Source organism: Brienomyrus brachyistius, chromosome 4 (genome assembly GCF_023856365.1).
Source record: "Brienomyrus brachyistius isolate T26 chromosome 4, BBRACH_0.4, whole genome shotgun sequence".
Classification (NCBI taxonomy): Eukaryota; Metazoa; Chordata; class Actinopteri; order Osteoglossiformes; family Mormyridae; genus Brienomyrus; species Brienomyrus brachyistius.
The window spans coordinates 12,733,803-12,754,991 of NC_064536.1; the positions used below are offsets into that span (position 1 = coordinate 12,733,803).

The 21,189-nt window shown below is 47.5% G+C and overlaps 1 protein-coding gene across 1 annotated transcript in view; it reads right to left on the reverse strand.

The window, feature by feature from the left end:
• LOC125740863 (rho GTPase-activating protein 12-like) overlaps window positions 1–18,854 on the reverse strand; it is a 33,498-nt gene extending 14,644 nt beyond the window's left edge. Inside the window, 3 exon segments of the mRNA XM_049012643.1 lie at window positions 12,174–12,842; window positions 13,309–13,423; window positions 18,646–18,854. Coding sequence (XP_048868600.1) covers window positions 12,174–12,785 — 612 coding nt within the window. The 5' untranslated portion in view covers window positions 12,786–12,842; window positions 13,309–13,423; window positions 18,646–18,854.
• Between the last annotated feature and the right edge of the window lie 2,335 nt (window positions 18,855–21,189).

Below are 21,189 nucleotides of genomic sequence, written 5' to 3' on the forward strand. Positions count from 1 at the left end.
GAGTGTTGGAGTAGGGTTTTTCGCAGAAGAGCCCCCAGGCAGACCGCAGGCACTTCCTCCCTCTCAGATGGGCCCTGATACAGCCCCTGAGCACTGCTGCCAAACAGGATATTGCATGAGAGAGAAAAACGCTGCTGAAATCCAGAGACACAGCCCCAATACACACTCCCCCTCCCCCCGTGCCATGCTGGGGTGTGTGACGGACGCAGAATGCCCAGAGCTTCCGGCTTTCAGACACAGGAAGCGTCTTGAACATCTTCCAGGGTTCTAACTCGTCACATGACCGGTGTGGTCCAGTGAGATGTCCAGTGAGAACCAGGGCAGCTGGCCTGCACCTTCATGGGACTGACCGGTCAGTCAGAAGCATGCAGAGGCAGGGCAGACACTCCCCCACGCTTCCTGCAGGTCGAACATCTGCCGAGCTGCGCAATATGTGCACCCAACGGAAGCACAGCCACAAACGGATCAGAGCACGTTTCCAAGACATTCTGATTTCAAAACAGCAGAGAAGCCAAAGGGGAAATGGCAATGCATTCTGACCCAAGGGGGACCCCTCAGCAGCAGAGGTGGGTAGATCCAGACTCACCCAGATCCAGAAAGTAAAAATCCAGATCAAGATTTTGTTTCAACCAACCAATTCAGTATAGAGAGTCACTGTTTCAGAGTACTCAACTGGGTGGTTAACACTAAATCTTGGTCTAGATTTTTACTTTCGGAACCTAAACTAGCTACCTCTGCTCAGCAGCGTTTGGCCCACACCAACACCACACTGCATCACTGCAAACAGTCAGCCCTGGAAGAGTGAGGAAAATGCTAGCCTCACTGGGGTGGTCCACACTGGCCCACCTCATCCAAAAACAGCCATTCAGAGGGAGGAACCAACAGGAAAAATCACCCACAATCCCAAAATAATCATGTAGCACCTGCGCCTCAATCTACCCCCCGGCTCACCCGCCACCCCTGACAAGCACTCTGCCCGCTGCACGGGCCCCAGGCACGGACTCGCTTACACCACCCTGAGGAGACCCCACAGAAATGTGTGGAAGTGCAGTCGCAATGGCCTAGTCGGAAAGCAAGTCACCTGAGGTGCCGACCCCGGTCCGCTGACAAACACGTCGTCGTCGTCCTCCTCTGCGGAGTGCCGGCGGGCCCAGAACGTGCGGAATCGGGACATGGCTTGTGGAGCCCAGCTGGCCGGGGCGGAGGGGGGGGGGCGGGGGGCGGCACTCTCCAAGGCTGTCTGACAGCTACCTGCGCCCCCAGCTGCTGCTTGCCCTTCCTCTGAAGCTCACACTCTCCTTCAGTTAACACACACAACCACCTAGGGCAGGATGTGGCTGGTAGGGAATCCGCAAGCCCCGCCCCCACAAAGCTGCCCGCCCCCAGAGAACTAGCTCAGTCCTCTGAAACTGGAGGGAGTGATCTGTGTATAGAACATGCGGCTCTCAGTGTGTCTGTGGGGCGTGGCTGCTTGCACAGGAACAGACCAGCCTGTGCTCAGTGTGTGTGTGTGTGTGTGTCCCTTCCTGTGAAGTCCTCTCACACAGACAGAGTGAGCCCTTCCTCCTCTAATCCTCAGCTTCACCCCAGGCCACACTGAACACCAGACTGACCGGCAGTGAAGCCTCTGTGGACTCTCACACACTCACATTACGAGTCCATGTCTGTACCCACGTTAACCAGGCGTGTGTTAGTCAGCATTTCTGTAACCGGGCAGCCCGATCCAATTCCTATTTATATACTTGTGATTTTGTGGAAATTCTTCCTAAAAAGCATCTTCTTATGTGTGGGATTATTGAACACTGAGCTAATAATCAGCCTTTACCGGAATTAACAGCCCTGCTTCCCAGACTTCGGAGCAGTCGGGGAATGATTATTGTTAATGGATAATCAAGGTCTCCTTCACATAAGCTGCAGCGTTTGTGACTGCACATTGTAAACCTGCGAGAGGGCAGTTTGGACCTCAACACTGAGAGCCAAATAAGCATGGAAAGAGGAGAGGCCCTGGGTACATGCTGCCAGAGCATGGAGGAAACACCATTCAGGAACTCAGTTTGCTTAGGGCTGAAGCCCAGCATTGCTCAGTTTGGGTGAGTTAATATGTCATGATGACAAGCATATGCTGCGTCGCGCTGTCACTCGTGATGCCGTTTGGTACGGGCAGGAGACGCAGGAGCAGAGATGTTCACCTCCATTTTGCACCGAGCTGCTTCCCATGGTTGCCTCACACAGATGAAGATCTCACGCTCCTCATCAGACTCCCTGCGCGCTTTGCAGCGGGGTTGGGGGTCATTAACTAAGCTTTAGTGTCATGTGACTAATACAAGATATTAAATTCATAAAGACACTACAAAACTCAAATAAAAAGCAGACAACAGAGCCCTTGCTTTTAGAGGAGTGAATGGGTGAAGGAGTAATTTACAGTAAGGCTGCATAGCGACTGACGCCGAGCTCATGTACTCGCGCTTATACTCGTGACAATGTACTGATGTTTATAACCACTACACGCATCAGTGACATCATTAAGGAGCAAAATAAGCAGGACCACAGAATTTCTGCGGTGTGGTAGAACTTCAAAGTTAACTACCAGCACCTGAGTACAGCAGGCTGTCAACTCTGCTCTAAGAAAATACCACGAGCTACGAAAACAACTTCATACAGCAGAACTAATCTTATTAAACATCTAAAACCTAAACGTAGCCTGACAAAACTGCCTCCAGAAGCACCTTGCGACAACCCACCCTGCAGCCAACACTGGCCTGCAGAGAAGAAATGTCAAACGATAACCCCTGTGCTGTGAAAACAACAGAAGATCTTACCCAGTATATCGTCCGTGAGAATCAAACAAGGGCGGCTGTTGATAACACTGGATTTTGGCGCCTTCTGAACGAGTTGGAACATTTCTCTTTAACATTAATTTAAAAAATAAATAAATAGTAATCTCTTCTAATACTCTTTACATAGTTTTTGGAAAAACTCTACTAAAGTTACAAGCCATGTATTTTGATATTAACAGTGGGTTTAATTATATAAATGATAAATACTTTCAAGCATCAGACTCACTATGTTTAGAAACTTTCTAAACTGTACAAATAAAATAGTGGTATCAGTACCAGTGAGTACCACAAAAGTGAGCATCAGTACTCATACTCAGTCTGAAAAACAAATGGTATTGATGCATTGTTTAAAGACAGCCGGTTTGCAGCATCGGGGTGCTTTATTACCATTATTGTCATCAATAATCACTCTTACTCCTTTTTTATTATGCCCAGCGGATGGTTTTGTCCAGTACGACATACGAAGGAGGGTCAGAGAGCAGGGTCAGCCTTTGGCAGAAGTGGCAGCGCTGCCTCCCCGGGTGAAAGGTCATGCTCAAGGCGCCAGCAGCAGTCTGCTTACTGTATCAGCCACGGGCTGCAAACCCAACAAGTAATAAACAATAACGAAAACAAAAACTAAACAGAAAACAAACAAACATCAATAATAATAATAATAATAAAATAATAATAATAATATAATGATAATGATAATAACCACAACACCAGTAAATCATCATCATCATCTGGGCTTTACATCCTTTTCTCTTACTCTCTCATATTTTCCCATGGCTTAGAAGCATATACAGTTACACTGTTAATGGTTAAAACTGACAAACACAGTATACAGCAGTAAGGGAAATGCTGGGGGCGGGGGGAATTACCTCAGGTAGGTGCTATACCCTGGGGTCACATGTCCAACTCTTTACACTCTGCTTTCCTAACCTAATATCAGCAAAGAGTGACTCTGGCCAGATGTAAAAACATCTTTTTTCTTAATCAGGCATTATGATACCCCCTAGTGGCAGGAACTGGGAAAACAAGCCGAAGTCACAGTTAACGCCCCAACTTCGAAACAATCACACCAGCCCTACAACAGGTCAGCTGTGATCCCTCCAGAAGCATTAAGCTTTGACACAATTCCAGCCAAGTACAAATTTCTCGAAGACTGTGACCCTCACAAGGATGAGTGAAAATGGACATTGCCCTCTGGGCAACACCTAAACCTGTTTGTACACAGTGCCGACAAGGTGCGCCCGCCAGTTCTCCAGCAAACACACCCCTGTCCCGGCAGCACACTGCTCCAGGACACAAGCCTCCGTAAGAGTGACGCACAGTGGAGAGGCTGCTGCCCACATGTGTCAGCTGATCATGTGACGAGAGACTATCACACCCTGTCAATCACTTCCTGGTTTACAACCAATAGGAAACAACAGCAGACACACCTGCACACAGTAAACCCATCATTTCTCCCATTACTTCAGACACTAAGCAGTCCCCGTCAGACCTCCACTCTCCTAAATGCGCCATGCTTCTTTGAAACACACTGTATACGTGTATTTAAGGATATATTGTAATTTCAATGACTTAAACACGGGGGACTATACATAACTGGGACCTTTTCTCACACACATACTGTCACGGGCAGAGCAAGCATGTCTTTTCGTTCAAACTCCAACCAGTCCTGCCACATTCCAGAAGTCTGAGCGCGCTCACACTGACATTCTGTCACGCACATGGAGGAGGGCTGCCACGCGCCAGCCATTGGCCTGAGACAGGCAGCACTTTTTCTGTAGTTTAAGCACCTTTTTGCAGGCCATTCACACACCAGCTAGGGCAATGTATTCCAACAGTGACCGGGCCACTGCCGGGGTGCAGTACTCAATACTTCCACAAGGGGGAGCCGGCTTGCAGTCTTGTATCCACCCACTGCATTCCACAAGCTGGAGGAAGCGCCAGGACAACCCAAATACACTTACCACACAATGCGAATCTGGGCGCTTTTATCCTGACTCGGAGTTCACCTCTCCCTGCTCCTCTTACAAAATGCCCTAAATCACAGGACATTCATGACTGGCACACAATCATTTATTGTGTTTGTTCATTGTCTTGTAATAAATAGATACTGCACATTAAAGTGAAACAAATGACTGTGGATTAACATAAAAGCAAATGAATCCCCAGGAGAAAAGATGGCAAACTGGCCCTAGAGCCTCCATTTCGCATGAGCACTGGGAAGTCAGAGCTACCTGAAGTGATACTCCGCCTCTACAGCTCTCCAAATCCACGCCTTCGCAAGGTATTTGCCCCCTCCCAACTGGCAAGATCTATGAAGGTGGGGGGGGGGGGGGAGCGGCGGCGCTTGCTAAATATGCGGACATTAGATGTGCGTCACGTCATCGTTGCTGCGGGAAACATTCAGGACACGTACTGCCCAAGAGGAAAGGCGAAAAGGAAAAGTCCCACGTCAGCCTCCTCTCACGATGTTTGTGAAAATGAGCCAAACATGGCACTCAGGAACAGGGCAGCATAATAAATGTAACATTCGCCTCGGGCCCTTCTTCCATCCCTCAGCCCTTTCTGAGCACATTTTTATATAAAACTGAAATTGCTTTGCTGCGATTTAGAAATTCAGAGAAACAAATCAGGCATTCAAAACATTCTTTTTCAAGAAAGTTTCGACATTACATTTTAATTCTGCGGACTCACACTTTACTACTGCTTATGTTTTAGAAAATGGCCTACATGTGGAGGCGCCCCCTTGTGTTAAAAATTAGAACAGCGACTGTGCGGCTGTCACAGCATATATGCGGGTCATGTGACTCACAGACCACAAACGGCCCCAAAACTCTCACTACAATACCCACATTTCTAAGGCTCATTGTGTCCGCTAAAACGAGCCATTCAGAAGCAAGCACTGCCCTCCCCCACAATGACAAAGGGACTAATCAGGAAAAAAACCAAGACAAGTAAGACCCCACCCACCCCACACCACCACGAGAGAAGAAGAGGGCAGCAGTCAGCAAAGGGCAGCTTTCACCTGAGCGTCTAATCTTGAAAGGAGCTAAAACGTTTCATCATTGCACTGAGCCTGTGGTATTTGTCAAGTCCTGGCTTGTCTCCCTCCTATAAGTGCGGCTGGCAGGAGTCGGCAACTGCTCACTGGGCCATGACGGAACCCCCACTACCCAGGTTGGAACGTGCCGGAACACATTCATTTAGCGGAGAGTTGCAACTATGAAGACCATGAAATCAAGGAAACACAAAAAAAAAACAGTAAAGAGGAGGAAATGATGGAGGGGTGCCTTAACGTGAGATGAGATAAGGAGGTAGCCCCTCCCCAATAGAGGTGAAGCACGTCTGGAAATGTTAACTTGGGAGGGGGAGGGGCACTTCACACGGGCCCAGGAGGACATTGTGGCATGCCCTTTAGCATTCCAATAAAACGTCTCTCCTGGTTGACAGAGGAGCACGAAGCATCCTTCAGGGAGCAAAGCAAGCGTGGGAGTGGCCTTGGAGCAGAGCAGAAACACGGCGACAGGGACCTCGGGACTGACCGCAGCGGGATGCATGACGTCCACGATCACCAGGGCAAAAAAAGTGAGAGCGGCAGTGTTGGGCTGCTTCCTCCCGCCGTGTCCCAATCCGCTTAGCAAGCACTATAGGATTTGTGCCAGTGGGTGACCTGAAACCCCCACCCAGAGAGAGTATGTGGAGTCCAGCCCAGGAGTGACACTGGCTAGCTGCTATGTTATGTTATGCGATGCTACGCTACACTATGCTAGCCACTGCTCTCTCTTTATCGTTAGCCATTCCTGCAGCAACACTACCAAAGAGCTCCAGTGTGGGTTGGTAAATGGGTCATTCAGAGTAGCGCTGTGACTTGAGGGGACCACTCTGGGCACTGAGAGAAATTCCCACATTCAGCTGGTGTGGGGTAGAAAGCTGGGATAGAGCTGAGCTAGACGTAGGGAGAACCCACGGGTTGGGAGAGGCGGTGTAATGTCATAAAAGCGGGCCAAGACCAGAACACACGGAGCAGCGGACGGAGGAGTGGTGGAGAGGATCATCAGCAGGTATCAGCCAGGACTAATACAGCCTAATACCGCAGTGGGATGTGGTGGCTGACTGCTGGCTGAGGTGGAAGAGATTACCTTCAGGCACAAGCACATAGAGAGAACAGGTAACATGCTGGGTCGCGGTGCACCAGGACAGCCGCTACCCCCCTATTCAAATTCATCTGGCCATGAAAGACTCTCATCCAGAACCAGCAATGGGGTGAGATCATGTGACAGGGGAGTAGCCAGATCATGTGACAGGGTCAAGCCAGAGCAAAGACACACAGTGTGGAGACAGGGGCGTGATGACTGTCTGACCACTGTGTGCGAGAAAACAGGAAGTCCAAAGCTAGGAGTGACAAGGGGGACAGCAATGCAGTGCACTAAGCGGACGGGATTTTTCTTTACTGGGGGGGGGGGGTCATATATTTGAGTGCATAGTACGCAGTTTGTTATAAGGGCTCATATGACAGCAGGCAACAGAGTAACAAGTTTGAAAGAAACGTGTAAAGGCTGTTTGATGCCCTTTCAGCCCCCTGAGTGGGGAACTCCAGGAGGAAAGGGACATAGCTCAGACTGCGAGTGCAGATAACATACGACACAGAGAGCTTTTTGGGACTGAGCTTGTTATGGAGATGTATACGTAGTTTCCCACATCTGCCCATTAGTTGTGCATATTGTAAGCTTCCATCACATGTCACAGTAAGCCTGAGGAACATGGCGTGAAACTACATAATATCGAGATATCGGTGGTGTGACAATTCACAGCAAGGAGGATTTTGGTCAGCACTGTCGCCTCATGTTGGGGGTCGTCAATGTTGTCTCCTTCATGGCTCTGTGTGTGGAGCAGGCATGTTCTCCCCATGTCGTCGTGGGGTTTCCTCTGGGTGCTCCAGTTTCTCCCCCACAGCCCCAAAACATGCTGAGGTTAACTGGAATTACCAAATTGCCCAAAGGTGTGTATGGTGTGTGAGTGTGCACTGCAATAGGTTGATGCACCATCCTGGGTTGTTCCCTGCCTTGGGCCCGTAGGCTCAGGGATACACTTTAAACCCCCCCCCCCCCCCCGACTCTGAATAGGACAAGTGGATACAGAAAATCTAACCAAGCACTAGCAGAAACATTGTATGGAAGAATGCTGCGAAATCATGAATCTTATACGGACAAACAATGCACAGTCTGCAATCTCTTACTGTATTTATATGTAAAATTTTATTAAAACATCAGTTTTGGAATTGGCATGTATGACATACTAAATGGATCAGACGGGGGTACAAAAAAGTGGATCGGGACACCCCTCCTTCTGCGGTCTCCCTCTGAGGGACACTGCACAGCGGCATTCCCTACCCTCAGCCTCCACCGACAGGCCCCGCCCACAGCAGCCCCCCAGCTTTGCAGCTGCATTAGCGCGAAGACCACATGAGGACGGCGTGAGGAACCTCACGCTGCACTTTAGCCTAGTCTGATGTGCCGCTACTGTAACACCACAGTGCCATAAAAACAGCAGTCTGCAAGTCTGAGCACTATTGCAACAGCATCACTCCTCTACCACTACAGATGCAGCCCAAGCTCACACCATCACACCTACAAATCTCTTTGCTTTACTAACAAGATGGCTGACTACCAGTTTTTATATATTTCACATTCACACTGTTCTGGGGTTCGTGTGTGTGGATTGCACAGATTATTCAAGAAAGTCCAAGTTGATTAACTCATTTTAGACATTTTAGTCCCTTGTACTATTAGCCAAAGAAAACCTCAATTCACGCAGCATGACCCACGGTTCCCGGCCTTCCCCTGGTGCCCATCGGGTCAGTGCGAATGTCGTCTCTGCACATGCTCTCCGAGCTCCTCTGGGGTGCATGGAGTAACTGCTGATGAACACCGGTAATACTTCGCATTCCACACACGTCACTTCTTCCGTCACTCTCTAAATGCCGTTTCTCTCTCTCGCTCATCTCCGCGGAAGGTCAGTCTCTCCGCTTCGCTTAGAAACAGAGCCCACCTGAACTAACCACAGACCACGACATACTGTAACGACGTGACCGCAGCACACAAATGGCATTCGGCTGGAGTGGAGTTGTAAGCTAAATGAAACAGCAACACATTTCAGGTCACTATCTTTCTGCTCGTCACACAGTCCTAGAGAAGCAGACTATGAGACCCCACAGCTCCACTCACCCAGACTGTGCTGGGAAAGTCTACATGGGAGGGAGAAACCCCAAATCTCCTACTGCAGGTACCGCTACCCATTAAACCATAAGCAGTCCATTATGCCGGCATGAGCTTCGGCTCCTGCAAATCACCAGTGACAGGAGAGATGGGGAAATCAGAGCAAAGCACCTTGGAAGGCATTTAAACAGAGCGCCCACATTCGCAAACCTCTTCACGCGCGTCTGACAGCTGGGGCCTGCCAGCCGCTCCAGGCGGCCTCCAGGAGCCCCTGCCAGCCATCACCCCGCACACCGCCCGCAGACATAATAAAACAAGCCTCCGTCAGCAGCGAGCAAAGTGCCACTCTGCTCGGATAAGCCGGGCGCCGGTCCTGCGCACTCAAGGACCTTTCGTGTTTCGTTGACAGTTAAAATGGTCTGTGGCGACCTGAACGGTTTGGAAACCCCCACACGCCACACACGTGGGGAGGGACTCTATGTGAAGGCCTCCGCTCGGCCGACAGGAACTTTAAACCAGATATCAGGAGCAAGTCAGACAGCAAAAAAAAAAAGAGAAAAAAAAACAGGAAAGCATCCTGTTTCCCCAAAACCCACCAGGCGACCATGAACGCTGCGCCATGCCCTTCCCTTTCCCTTCCAAATGCTCGTACATGCAAGAAGAAAACCAGAACAAAGACACACGACGGTGGCTGGGAGCTTCGGCGAAAACCCCTTGTGCGCAGCGGCAAAGGTCAACATTTTCCGGAAAAAATAAGCAGGCTGACCCCTGGGCTGTGGCATTTATGCACCGAGGCATAAAGTAGAGATTTACAGAGAGGCAGGGAAGCCACGGCGTAACCAGATAATCCCTAAACCGCCAGCCAAGGGAAACCTGTCTCAGCCGCAGGGGTGGGTACACCAGGGCCATGTGAAAGTGGCACTAACCAAACGGTATCCCTGTGCCGCCCACATGCCACTGCACTGAGGGTGTGGCCACCGCACCACAACACTGGACAGGGGCCGCCCACCATAGCCGACCTTTGGTCTGTTGCTCAAGAGTACAAACAGAGGTAGGACTTCAGTGTAGCTGTCATTTGAGGCGGCTCAGGGTGGTGACTCCCACCAGCCGATTCAATATCTATGCTGCTCTCTTTCGGTTTAAACACTAGCCGAGACCCACGAGGATTTGTGTCCACAGTCAGAGGACCAGAGCAAGGGCACTAAAACCAGGAAGCTAGGAGACTCCGCCTACTTTGTTCCATTCTGCATTTAATAGCACCTCTGTCTCCAAGCGGAGCCGGTCTTGCTTGCAAACGCTCCAAGGCATCTACAGAGCTTTCACCTGTTGACGTACTGAAGCATCCTCACCACCCAAGCAGAAATTCTCCACCTGGAGTGACTACAACTGGAAGGAGAGGAAGCTCCTTTCTTAGGATAAAAGTCGGCACCTTTCAAATCCAAACAGTAGCACCTTATGCACCTCAGGTGGGGCCCCTATATTTTGGCCCTCAATGTGCAACAGAGGATCTGTGGGTAATGCCATCGTCATATGATCAAATGATTTGATTCGAATCATGGCAGAGGGCAGGGCAGGGCAGGGGCAGTCAGGAACAGACATGGAGGGGCAGCACAACAGCACCCGAATTAAAAAAGAATTCGTCGATTCGACGACCCTTACAGGCACATCCTGGGAAAAGGGGGCTACGTTTTCACAACGAGAGAGATCTCTGCGCACAAACAGCATGAAGGGTCAGTGAAAAATTCCAGAAGTAAAATCCGCAACTTCACAGAAGTAGGTCGTCACTTTTGACAAATCTATAAATAGATGCTCACACTGCCAGCCAATCAATCAAATCGATGACCTAAAACAGTGTGTCAGTGAGCCCTGCAGGAAACAGGAAGCGATGCCTGGCGCCTGATCTGATCACCTGACAGCAGTTGAAAAATAAACAGAAACTGTGGGAGTTTCTGTCACTGGCTGCTTTGATGATCCCGACTCTCCTACCGACAGGCACCTCTCACATACTCAACGTACAGACCTTGGACCCCTTCAGAGACACTCGAAGAAAGCACCAGCAACACACCAACACTGACCAACACTGACCACACTGGGGTACCAAATTCTAAGAACATGCCAGAATATAGATTGTCCTTCCACCACAAATATATCATGAACGCCAACCAAAATCCTACACGGACACAAGGTTCTAGTCTGTCAGGCTCTCCATTGTGACCCTCAGGCTCTGGCATCCCACTTAAAATTCCACACCAGAACTCTCATTCATGGACCCTGTGACGCTGTGCTACAGAGCCCTTGCATCAGGTTCTCCTTTTCACAAACACCACTCCATTTGTTATTCACTACTTTCAGCGTGACATGAGCGTCCTTAACACCCTCTGCATTTTGAGTCAAAAAAAGGAGAACATCATCAACCATGCCGAGTACCGCAATAAACCCATCTACTGCTGCAGCATCTAGAAGCAATATTCCGCCATACTCTGCACTGTTCTGTAAGCTTTGCAGGCACTGGCATAGACAGACTTGGGAACAATGGCAGGAAGGACCCCACCCAGAGGCAGCAATGCAGCAATAGTCGGCTTGAGGTGAACAGTTGGTTTAGACTGAAGGGTCCTTCTCCATTGTCCAATCCCAGCCCCTGCCTCACATTTTGCACCCCAGTCAGCAGGCTGATCGTTAGTTACGTTGACCGTCAAGCCCCTTTTGTTCCCATAGAGAGAACTCGGACCTTAAGCGTTAATGAGCAGAGAGTGGGGGTATTTCACCTAAATGAGCTGTGACAACAGGAGTAGGGGGAAGGGACAAAACATTGCCTCTTGGTTATTCCAGAAATCCACCCAAGAAACCTCATGGCCGACACAGCCAGGCAATGTGTGAAGTGGATCACAATGCAAGTTGTGAGAAAGGCATTATAATAAAGACCTGCAGGTTGGGAGGATGCAATTTCTTATGTTTATGCTGATAACTCAAGCTTGGAAAGAAATCGAGAGTACCAGAATCATGCCTACCAGAATCATGCCTACTCAAATATACGGTGTATGCTGCTGAAACCTCCATCTGAGAACATTCTGGGCCGTTCTCACCCAATGGCTACAGTACAGCTACACCCATACACCAGCCTCCATACCTGCATGGGCTCCGTGGGACTGCTGCTCAGCTCATCTCCTGACTCCAGGTCATGGTAGTGTTTGTCTGAGTCCACCGTGGGACCCGTCACATCCACTGAGATGTCCAGAGGGACTTTTTTGTCAGATGAGGGGGACTTGGCCCGTTGTCGTGGCAATGAACCACCATTACTATTGATGCTGCTGCCATGGGGGAGGGGGTCCGGTGAACCTTTGCCATGCCCGGAGCTGGCCGGGTTCTGGTTGATGTCTTTGACTACTGTCGGCGGGGTCAGATGAACCGTTGGTTTGTTGAGGTTCTCGTTGGGCTTGCTGGTGTCCGGAGTGGCGGGCCGTGGCCTGATGGGGCCGCCCTGGGTTAGGGCCTTGGGTGGTGGCATCAGGGCCTTGCGAACCTCCCGCACATACTGGGCAGGTACATAGAACGGCTTGGATCCCTCGTCTTTCTTAACCTGCCACCAGTCCACGTTGGTCTTCTTCACCAGCATGTAGCATTCCTTAGGCTTTATGGTGATGACGCGGTCCTTGGCCTTGTACACGTACTCATACTCCACCTCGATGTATGGCTGGCCCGGGGCAATGGACAGCTCCGCCTTGTCGTCCCGGTCTGCCATGTCACAGCTGATTATTGCCAGAGGGCCGGCGTGGTCAGCATCGCTCGCCCGGCAGAACTTGGGGGTGGAAAAGGGGAGAGAACAGCGGGTAAACACAGAGACAGATCACCTGCAGTGTGTGTGTGTGCTGTAAACCTAAAACACCATTTCAACATGGCTGAATATGCTATTTTTTTTACAACAGAAATGTAACAAGTATTTTTGTATTGTATTCCAAAATCTCAAGCAACTAGGCATCAAAGAATAAGAACTGGACAAGCAACCCCAAATGAAAACATGGGATCTATACAGCTTCTGTCCAGGTTCTCAAACAGGGACTCATTAGCCAACCAGACCATCACAACTCTTATCAAAATAGCTGTGTTTTTTTCTTCCACAGTAACGGATTACAGCCACATCCGGCAGCGGTGCCCGTGACATCACTCAACCTTTAAAACGTGAGAGGACACCGGAATTTCCTTGCGCAAGAAATGCTCAAAACAAAACCAAAGGGTGTCACCCACAAGACTACGGAGAGACCCACCTGAAAGCCACTCCCTCATTTATCTGTGACCGTTTATGACTTGACATGAGAGCAGAATCTGGCTTCGTCTACAGTCAGCCAGGTATCTGCTGCAGATCCATGGACGCCCACAGAACTGGCATTCCAACAGCAGGGTGGGGGGGGGGGGGGGGGGGGGCAGAGAGAGAGATGCTCACCGCAGTGGAAACATGCAGACACATGTCTACTGAACTGCAGTCCATTAAGCAAAGTGAGGCATTCCAGACCATATCCTCTGTGCATGAGCGAAGCCCTGTTTGCTACTCTTCACCAGCGGGTGAGCTAATTGGGTGCAGGAAGAAATTAATTTTCAAACTAGCTGCTCACCTGGCTCTTTTGTGTTTTGTGAATTTTTGGGAGCAGCTAATAAGGTATTTTTGCACCATACAAAGGGGAGTGAGAATTATGTCTTGGGCCTTGTACCCCAGCTCACCACAGCCTCAATCTTGATAAGAGGTTATGGATGAATAGATGGGGAGCAGTAATAAATAACAAAGCCCCCAAAGGATGTGGGGACCTCAGGTTGAACTCCCACCTACATTAAGGGGAACTTCCCGAGACCCCAACCGACAGCCTTCACCGTACCGAGCCTTGTCTGATCCTAAGGGGGCAGTGTGTGGCTCTGCATTGGGATCCTGTGCCCGTGATTGTAAGGTCACTGACTTAAATCCCAGAGTCGGCAGAGTAATTTCACCGTTGGACACCCGAGCAAAGCCCTTAAACCCCATTTGCACCAGGGAGTGCCTGACCCTGCTTTCAGTTGTATGCTGCTTTGGATAAAAGCATCTGTAACATAAAATAACTGCAGCTAAGAGCTACCCTACTGCAAAATGGGAGGAACCAGCTTTTCATTTCTGCCAAGCATCGAACCATGTTAACGGCTCCTGCACCTCACAAGCGCCCCCGCTCTTCCACATGCCGCAAAGCCCCCTGTCCCAACCCCCCAGACTTATGATCTCCTGTCTCCGGGCCTTTTCAGAAACTCCACTTTTCCCATCCCATCCTCAGAAGGTTTCCCTGCAGACTTTTGCGCTTCTAGTCAAACACAGCTACACTAACATTGGTTTAAGTTACTTATATGAAACTAGACACACCGTCCCCAGCAGAGACAACATTAACAAGTTTAGGGTGACACTATCTGTACACAAAGGCAGACCATAGTACACATGTACACAAGGTTAAAAACTGACTGCATATATATAGAACTAAGCCAAGTCTGTAGCTTGGAAATTCGGATGCAAGTCCTACAGGTAGGGCACCATATTAAAAAAAACCACACATACATCAACAAAGGGTTCCTCAGCTAACTGTTAAAGGTGCTGTGTCATGCCAGGACAACAACACAGCCTCGGGATAAAGCCCCAGTGCTGTGAAACACTCATCTAACATTTAAACAGTCTGGCACCCGCCTACATGTTCATCATTCTGGGGTGAGATGGATCATGGATGGTTTTGTAAGAGAACAAGTCAAACTAGGACTGTTATTGCTCACTTTTGCATTTCTCTGGGTTGTTTTCCAGCTAGCAGGTAAGGGAAGGGCACATATCAGACACGCCTCTGTGTTTTAGAAAGCATCTCCCTGCCTCCCCAAAATTCAGAGCAATGTTACTGTAATTAAACCCACTGATCACACTTCGCAATGATGACAGAATACCCCAGTCACTAACACTCATGCCAAAAATACTGTTAGACAAATATGGATAGCAATTCCCGAACTGTATTACTTGACATAATTGAGCAATGCCCGGTCCGATGTAATGGACCACACTTCCTTTAACTGGGAGAACACACCCTCGGCCCGGGCCATGGACTCACTATAGACTTTCATCCATGAACAATGCAGCCTTTGTCGTCGTCGTCATTTTTCTTCGCATATTCAGGTCCGACCACCGCGGACAAAGACGGCAGTGGAAAACGACAGGGCCTCAGAGCAGGAGCGTGACGTGGGAGACGCGGTCAGTGACACCCGCAGAGCCCTTGCACGAGAGCACATGCCGAGGTAAGAGTCACCCGTGTGTTCATACATGAGTCAACCGAAGTACCAAAAAACAACAAATCCCAAAGCGTAGACAGAAGAAAGAGCAGTGAGTTGGCCCCTGCTGAGCATAGCACCCACACCCCCGTATACACATATGCCTGTATGCAAACACGCTCTCGTCCAAGGAAGAAGCCCAGCAGGGTCACACTAAAAATTTTTTGGGACGGCCTTTCAATCAGCCAATAACTGTGAGGCCCATGACTGGAGTTGAGAACCACTGTTTTATTGCTGGCTGACGGAGAGCTCATCCCAAAAACCCACACCCACAGCGGCCCTCCACAGAGCAGGTACCACAGCCCTGTTTTAATGTATAATCTGCCACATTTGTATGTCACTTTGGACAAAAACATCTTCCAAAAAAAAAAATACATATGAATGTAAATGTAACTTTCATGGCAAGATTCTTTGCAAAAGTTATAACAATATCTGGATGCTCCTAAAAATGAAGATTCCAAAAGAGTTCAGTGCTTGCATGTAACTGTCTACTTTACTGTCTAAAAAGTGTTTTTTGCCTCAAGTGTAACTCCAACTCTCATTCCCTTCCTGCAATTACATTAAATATTAACTAACAAATGACGTTTCATATTAAAAAAGTCAAGGACTGTGGTAACAGAGTAAGCAATACATGTCACTCACTCCTGTTTCTCAATCCAGAGGTAACAATTTTCAGTAGAAAAAATATGAATGTTTCCTCCCACAAAAGGACCAAATGATAAAAAGTATGTTAGGCTCACTTGTGAAAGGCTCTTGTACAATGTGACATCCATATTCCCTACATCACCACTCCTGCTACAGACCCTCTCCAAAGCTCACACGGTATATACATCAACCAATCAGACTTATAAAACGAGGTATAAAAAAAAAAACTCTTATTGTTATTATATATTTTGGTTCTTTTAAAACAATAACGATGAACTGCTGGTCTGTTCCAAAGACACAGAAGTTCACCAGCCATAAAGAGGACAAAACATCCTATTTGTCAGTGAATGTACAGGACAGTGCAAAATTTTACTGGGTGACTGACCTGCCACATTTCAATCCCGCCTGTTTCCACATGCGTTCAGCACTTCACTCTGAAGTGGGGAACTCTGTCTGCCCGCTCTGCTCTGCTCTGCCCCACCCCTCCCTCCCTGGGTTTCTAACAGGGCTACAGTGCCAGAAACAGTCCCCCCCCCCCCCCGGGAATTCGGCCTGAAAATATCAGCGAACACAGCACATCCCCTCCCACACTTAAAAACACAGCCTGCGACCTCAGTTACCCTCACTCATTAAAAAGGTCACGTTTTCTCACACCCTCTCCCCAGTCCGATGGAGAGATGACAGTCCCAAACCCATGGCAAAATACCTAGCAGACTCACAGTGCCAACACCCACATACCCCATAGACCTCCCCCTCCATGCATCTAATGAACCTGCATTCCTTCACTATCTCCCCTTCTCTCCATCCATACATCTAATTATCCCAAAGTCCTCCACTTTGCCCCCCCCCCCCCACGCGCACACACACACACACACACACACACACACACACACACACACACACACACACACACACACACACACACACATAATTAACCCGAAGCCCTTGTCTTTGTGTCTTTTCACCCTCCTTGCCCAGCACCCGCCCCCCCAGTGAATCTGCTCTTCCTAGGAGAAGCTCAGCAGTAGCCAGATCAGACACGTGTAGGCAGAAAATGCACAGGAGCTAAATGCAGGGAATTTCACTGCAAGCCCGTACTGGTTATGAATCATAATGGTACTTGGCTGGCGATAAACTCAGGATAAAAATATAATGCCTGAACAATGACTTTAAGAGACATCTAACCTTCTAAAGCGTTTCTAAACTGCACTGTCGATACTCAACTAATCAATCATTCTAAATGTTTTTTTTTTTTTTAATCGTGCAGACTGCATTTTACACCCACTACTAAGCGTTAATCTCCCACTCAGTGTGATTTAACAGAGCTGACCTAGCGCTTCTTCTATAGCAGAACAAAAGCCCTGTCTCTTAAAAGACCTGCCTGGACCCAAAGAGACCGAAAAATGATGTCCCAGAGCAAAAGTCAAGTAACAAGTACCTACTTGGTGTTTGCAGATTTACATATTGTTAAAAAAAGATTAGAGGTGGCTGATTTATGCTTTACATTTCAACTCAGTTCTTTATATGATATTTAAAATCGTTAGAGATTAGATTACCATTTTATTATTATCGTGCATGCTCATAGTCCATCAGCATTTCATCCACAACTCCGTTGTTGTGATTCAGTTAATTCACTTACAGTACAGCGAGCATTGTTAAAATGGGACACCTGGCAAAATTAATTTTCAATTTTTTTTTTGTTAATATATGTGCCGAGTAACACAATTTCTGTTCTATATAGTGTTCAATGGCCATTAATGTACTTAAAATGGTATCAAGTTGGGATTCAAGACATTGAGATAATTCTGTAAATTTTTCCAGAAAGAAAATTTTCACCAAGTGTCCCATTTTAACAATACTCAGCCTAATCATCACTATTGTATACTATTACCCAGTGAGTCTGCAACGTGGAACTCATTAAACCTTATAAAAAGCAAAACAGCTACCTGTTCTGCAGCCAGTAGCGCCGGTTACACTAGGAGTGTGATCGCACTGACCGGCAGTATAGTGCTATTAACCGAGAATATGGTCAGACTGACCGGCAGTATGGTTACACTTGGTTAAAGCAGAACATCGGCGATCAAATACTTTTGACAAGTCACTAACAACTTGCCAATCTACCGAAAAGACCTGCAGCACACTCGTTTATACCAACAGTAGTGGCGCAATTGCCAAGCGCGAGCATGGGCAGGTGTAAATACATACGGGAAAATACGCGTAACATACGTGCTCGGGTCATGAAAGTAAGTAAACTTCCCTGATAAGTCGGTTAACCGCCTACCTCCCGTAATATGCTGTTTCGGGGACAGTCGGTGTCAAACCTGCATTTATATCTACATCGACTTTGTTTAGGCTACTTGTGTCTGGATACCGCAGCCAGTCAAACAGCCAGAAAAGCAGAAACAGGTTGATTTTCATCACCGCAAAAGAGACAAGAACCATTTCACACAGTCGCACAGGACAGCATGTAGCTGATCAGATGTGAACAATATTTCTGCTTAGCCTTTGGCAATGGTTTAAAATAAAGTTAACTATGTACGCATCAAGTTACTAAACTAGCTTAAAAGCTGGGTGGCTAGCTAACTACTCGCTACCTACAACATAACTTTTTTTGCATATCAAGCAACTACAGTTTTACAAACCTCGTGTTTTGGCGTAAATGTCCCTTTTTTTCCAAAAAGGGTCCAGTTCCGTGAAGAAATAAATATAATATGTTTTTCCCTTCTTTCTCGCGTTTCACCTTAACCAGCTGGGACTAGGAGCCGTGCCGCTCCCGCATTGCGCGCTCCAGCTGCGCGCGGCCACGACCGTGCGCGTCCACGCTCGCCTGCCTGTCAGCGCTGTTTAGCATCGCGCTGCTTGTCATTCCCATTCACTTCACTAATGCCCATGCCGGTCCCCGTGGTAAACTACGTTTACAGTATAGTGGCACCACCGTGTGGCTCTCTTGGGGAAATAACATCGACGGTACTAAACATCCATTACTGGTTTGACATAAATACGTCACTGACAAATCATACAATGATCATATTATGTTCAAACACAATCGGTGGCTTTATGCCTAATTTTTTGTTTTATTAAGGTCTGTATTAATGAATAATGAGGAAAGTTTGCTCTTCTTCTGATTATCTCCTTCAGTCACACTGAGTATAAAAGAAGTAGAGCATTTAAACCTGAATTTGCATTAAATCCCCGTGATATTCAGTATCTCTAAACCACTGCGAATGATATCTGGTTATCTGACAAATGTTTCTGTACAAATCAAGCGTAATCTATTTTAAATAATGCATTTGTAAATTGGGATAAAGCCTTTTGGATGAAAAGAACTTCGTTTCGAAGTTTTTTTTCCTCATATTTCTCCCTCCTAGTTTGTAGGGGCAAATGTATGTCATCCCAAGCACCCCAGATGACACACGACGCGCCTGCCAACTCGAGAGAAGTGGAGACTGGCCCTCGCAGTCAGACAAGAGCCTGAATGATTTTCTTCTTGTACTTGGTTTTGTCGCCAGCTTATTTGTCGGTGTCGAAGATAGGTGGTAGGTTGCGACGGCAAAATGCAGTTATTTTGCAGCGGCTCCTGTAAAAACATTTTCTAAAATATCCTACCTTGCCTGCTGCACTTACAGGTAACGCAGGGTATTTTTGCGGTGCTTTTGTTCTGCTATAGAAGAAGCGCATCACCGATTGGATTAATAAATTTACACTATATTATAGATTTTAAAGAAGGTTCTATAGCGCGTATTACTTCATTTTAAGTGTATATGCAAGAAAAGACCGCTTTTATAGCATCGGATTCTTTGGGGAAAAGGAGTTATTTACATGTTTAGTGTTGGTGTTTTTGGGCAGACGCTATTTTACGTCACTTTGGACAAAAAAGTAAATGAATGCAGATATTATTTAGCGGTTGGCAGGTAAGTGGTTGGAGATCGAAAAACACGACGTTCGCCTAAGTATAAAGTACAGCAAATATTAGGAAACATTACGCGCATTAAAACGGACGTGCCAAGACACTTAAACCATAACTGGACGGGCAAGATTACAGACAGAAAGGCTAAACAGTGGGCATCACAAATTAGTGGGACCGAAATGCTGGTTGGTGTAATCTGGAGAATTACAAGGGCGAGTCAATGAAAATTTAAAGTCGGGCAGTCTGATCCTTAAATTCTGTGACGTCATTGAGCCGAGGACCAGTCTGCTTTTTCATGATCGTTTAATCACACATACATTTACATCATGCAGTCGAAAGTAGTTGACATCACCATTAACCCCTTCAGAGCCAGCCAATGCATCCTCTTGGAATGATCCAGTACCACTGTGCACAGGTGGAATCTTCAAAGTCAATCAAAATTTAGTTACTATTACACAGTAATAAATTTCAGCAACTTTATTTTAACTTAATGCAAATAATTTAGCTGATCGCCATGAACAACACTCATTTTTACATTTTTGCATTCAGTTTTCAAGAGTAAAACTGGAGCAAACAAAGGCTATGGTCAAGCACTTTGAAGGGTACACTGAGACGTGACACGACCCAAGCCGTTCTCGGAGAGCACAGCCGCGGCATTTCCAAGGCGTTTGCAGTAGCCAAGGGCAACGTCCTCAAACCAGGTAAAAATGCAGATTGAAGGCAAAAAAAAGATAAGTTGCCTGTCATCAAGTAGAAAAATAGGGCTTTTGTTTTAAAAAGGTTAATTGGGGATAAACTCATCAAAATTAGAACTGGAATGACCATTTGCGGCAACTGCTATTGTGTGTTAATACGGAGAAGCAGTTCATTAGCGTCCCATTAGCGGTAGGAGAAGTGCTTTACAGAAACATCTTACTGCACTCTAGCAGCTAATCTCAAATGCTGAAGACTGATTCTCGTTTTGTTTTCCTTCCTGTCACAACCTATCAATATTGCTCTGACAAGAGGTGGTCTACCCTTGGCTATAACAACAGCGTTGTAGACGAATGATATTTAAAACAGGAAGATATGGTTTGGAGGATACACTCAAAAAAAAAAAAAAAAAACCCACAGCGTCAGGCTAGAGCCAGCTGTTAATAAATAACCGTTTACTCTATAGCAATGGAAGTATGGTGTTAAAGCAGAAGACAAACCGCTACATTGCCACACGTTAAGCCCCTCCCTTCTGTGCCCTGACCCATCTGATTAGCCAATCAGAAGGCGAGGAATGCCACCGCAA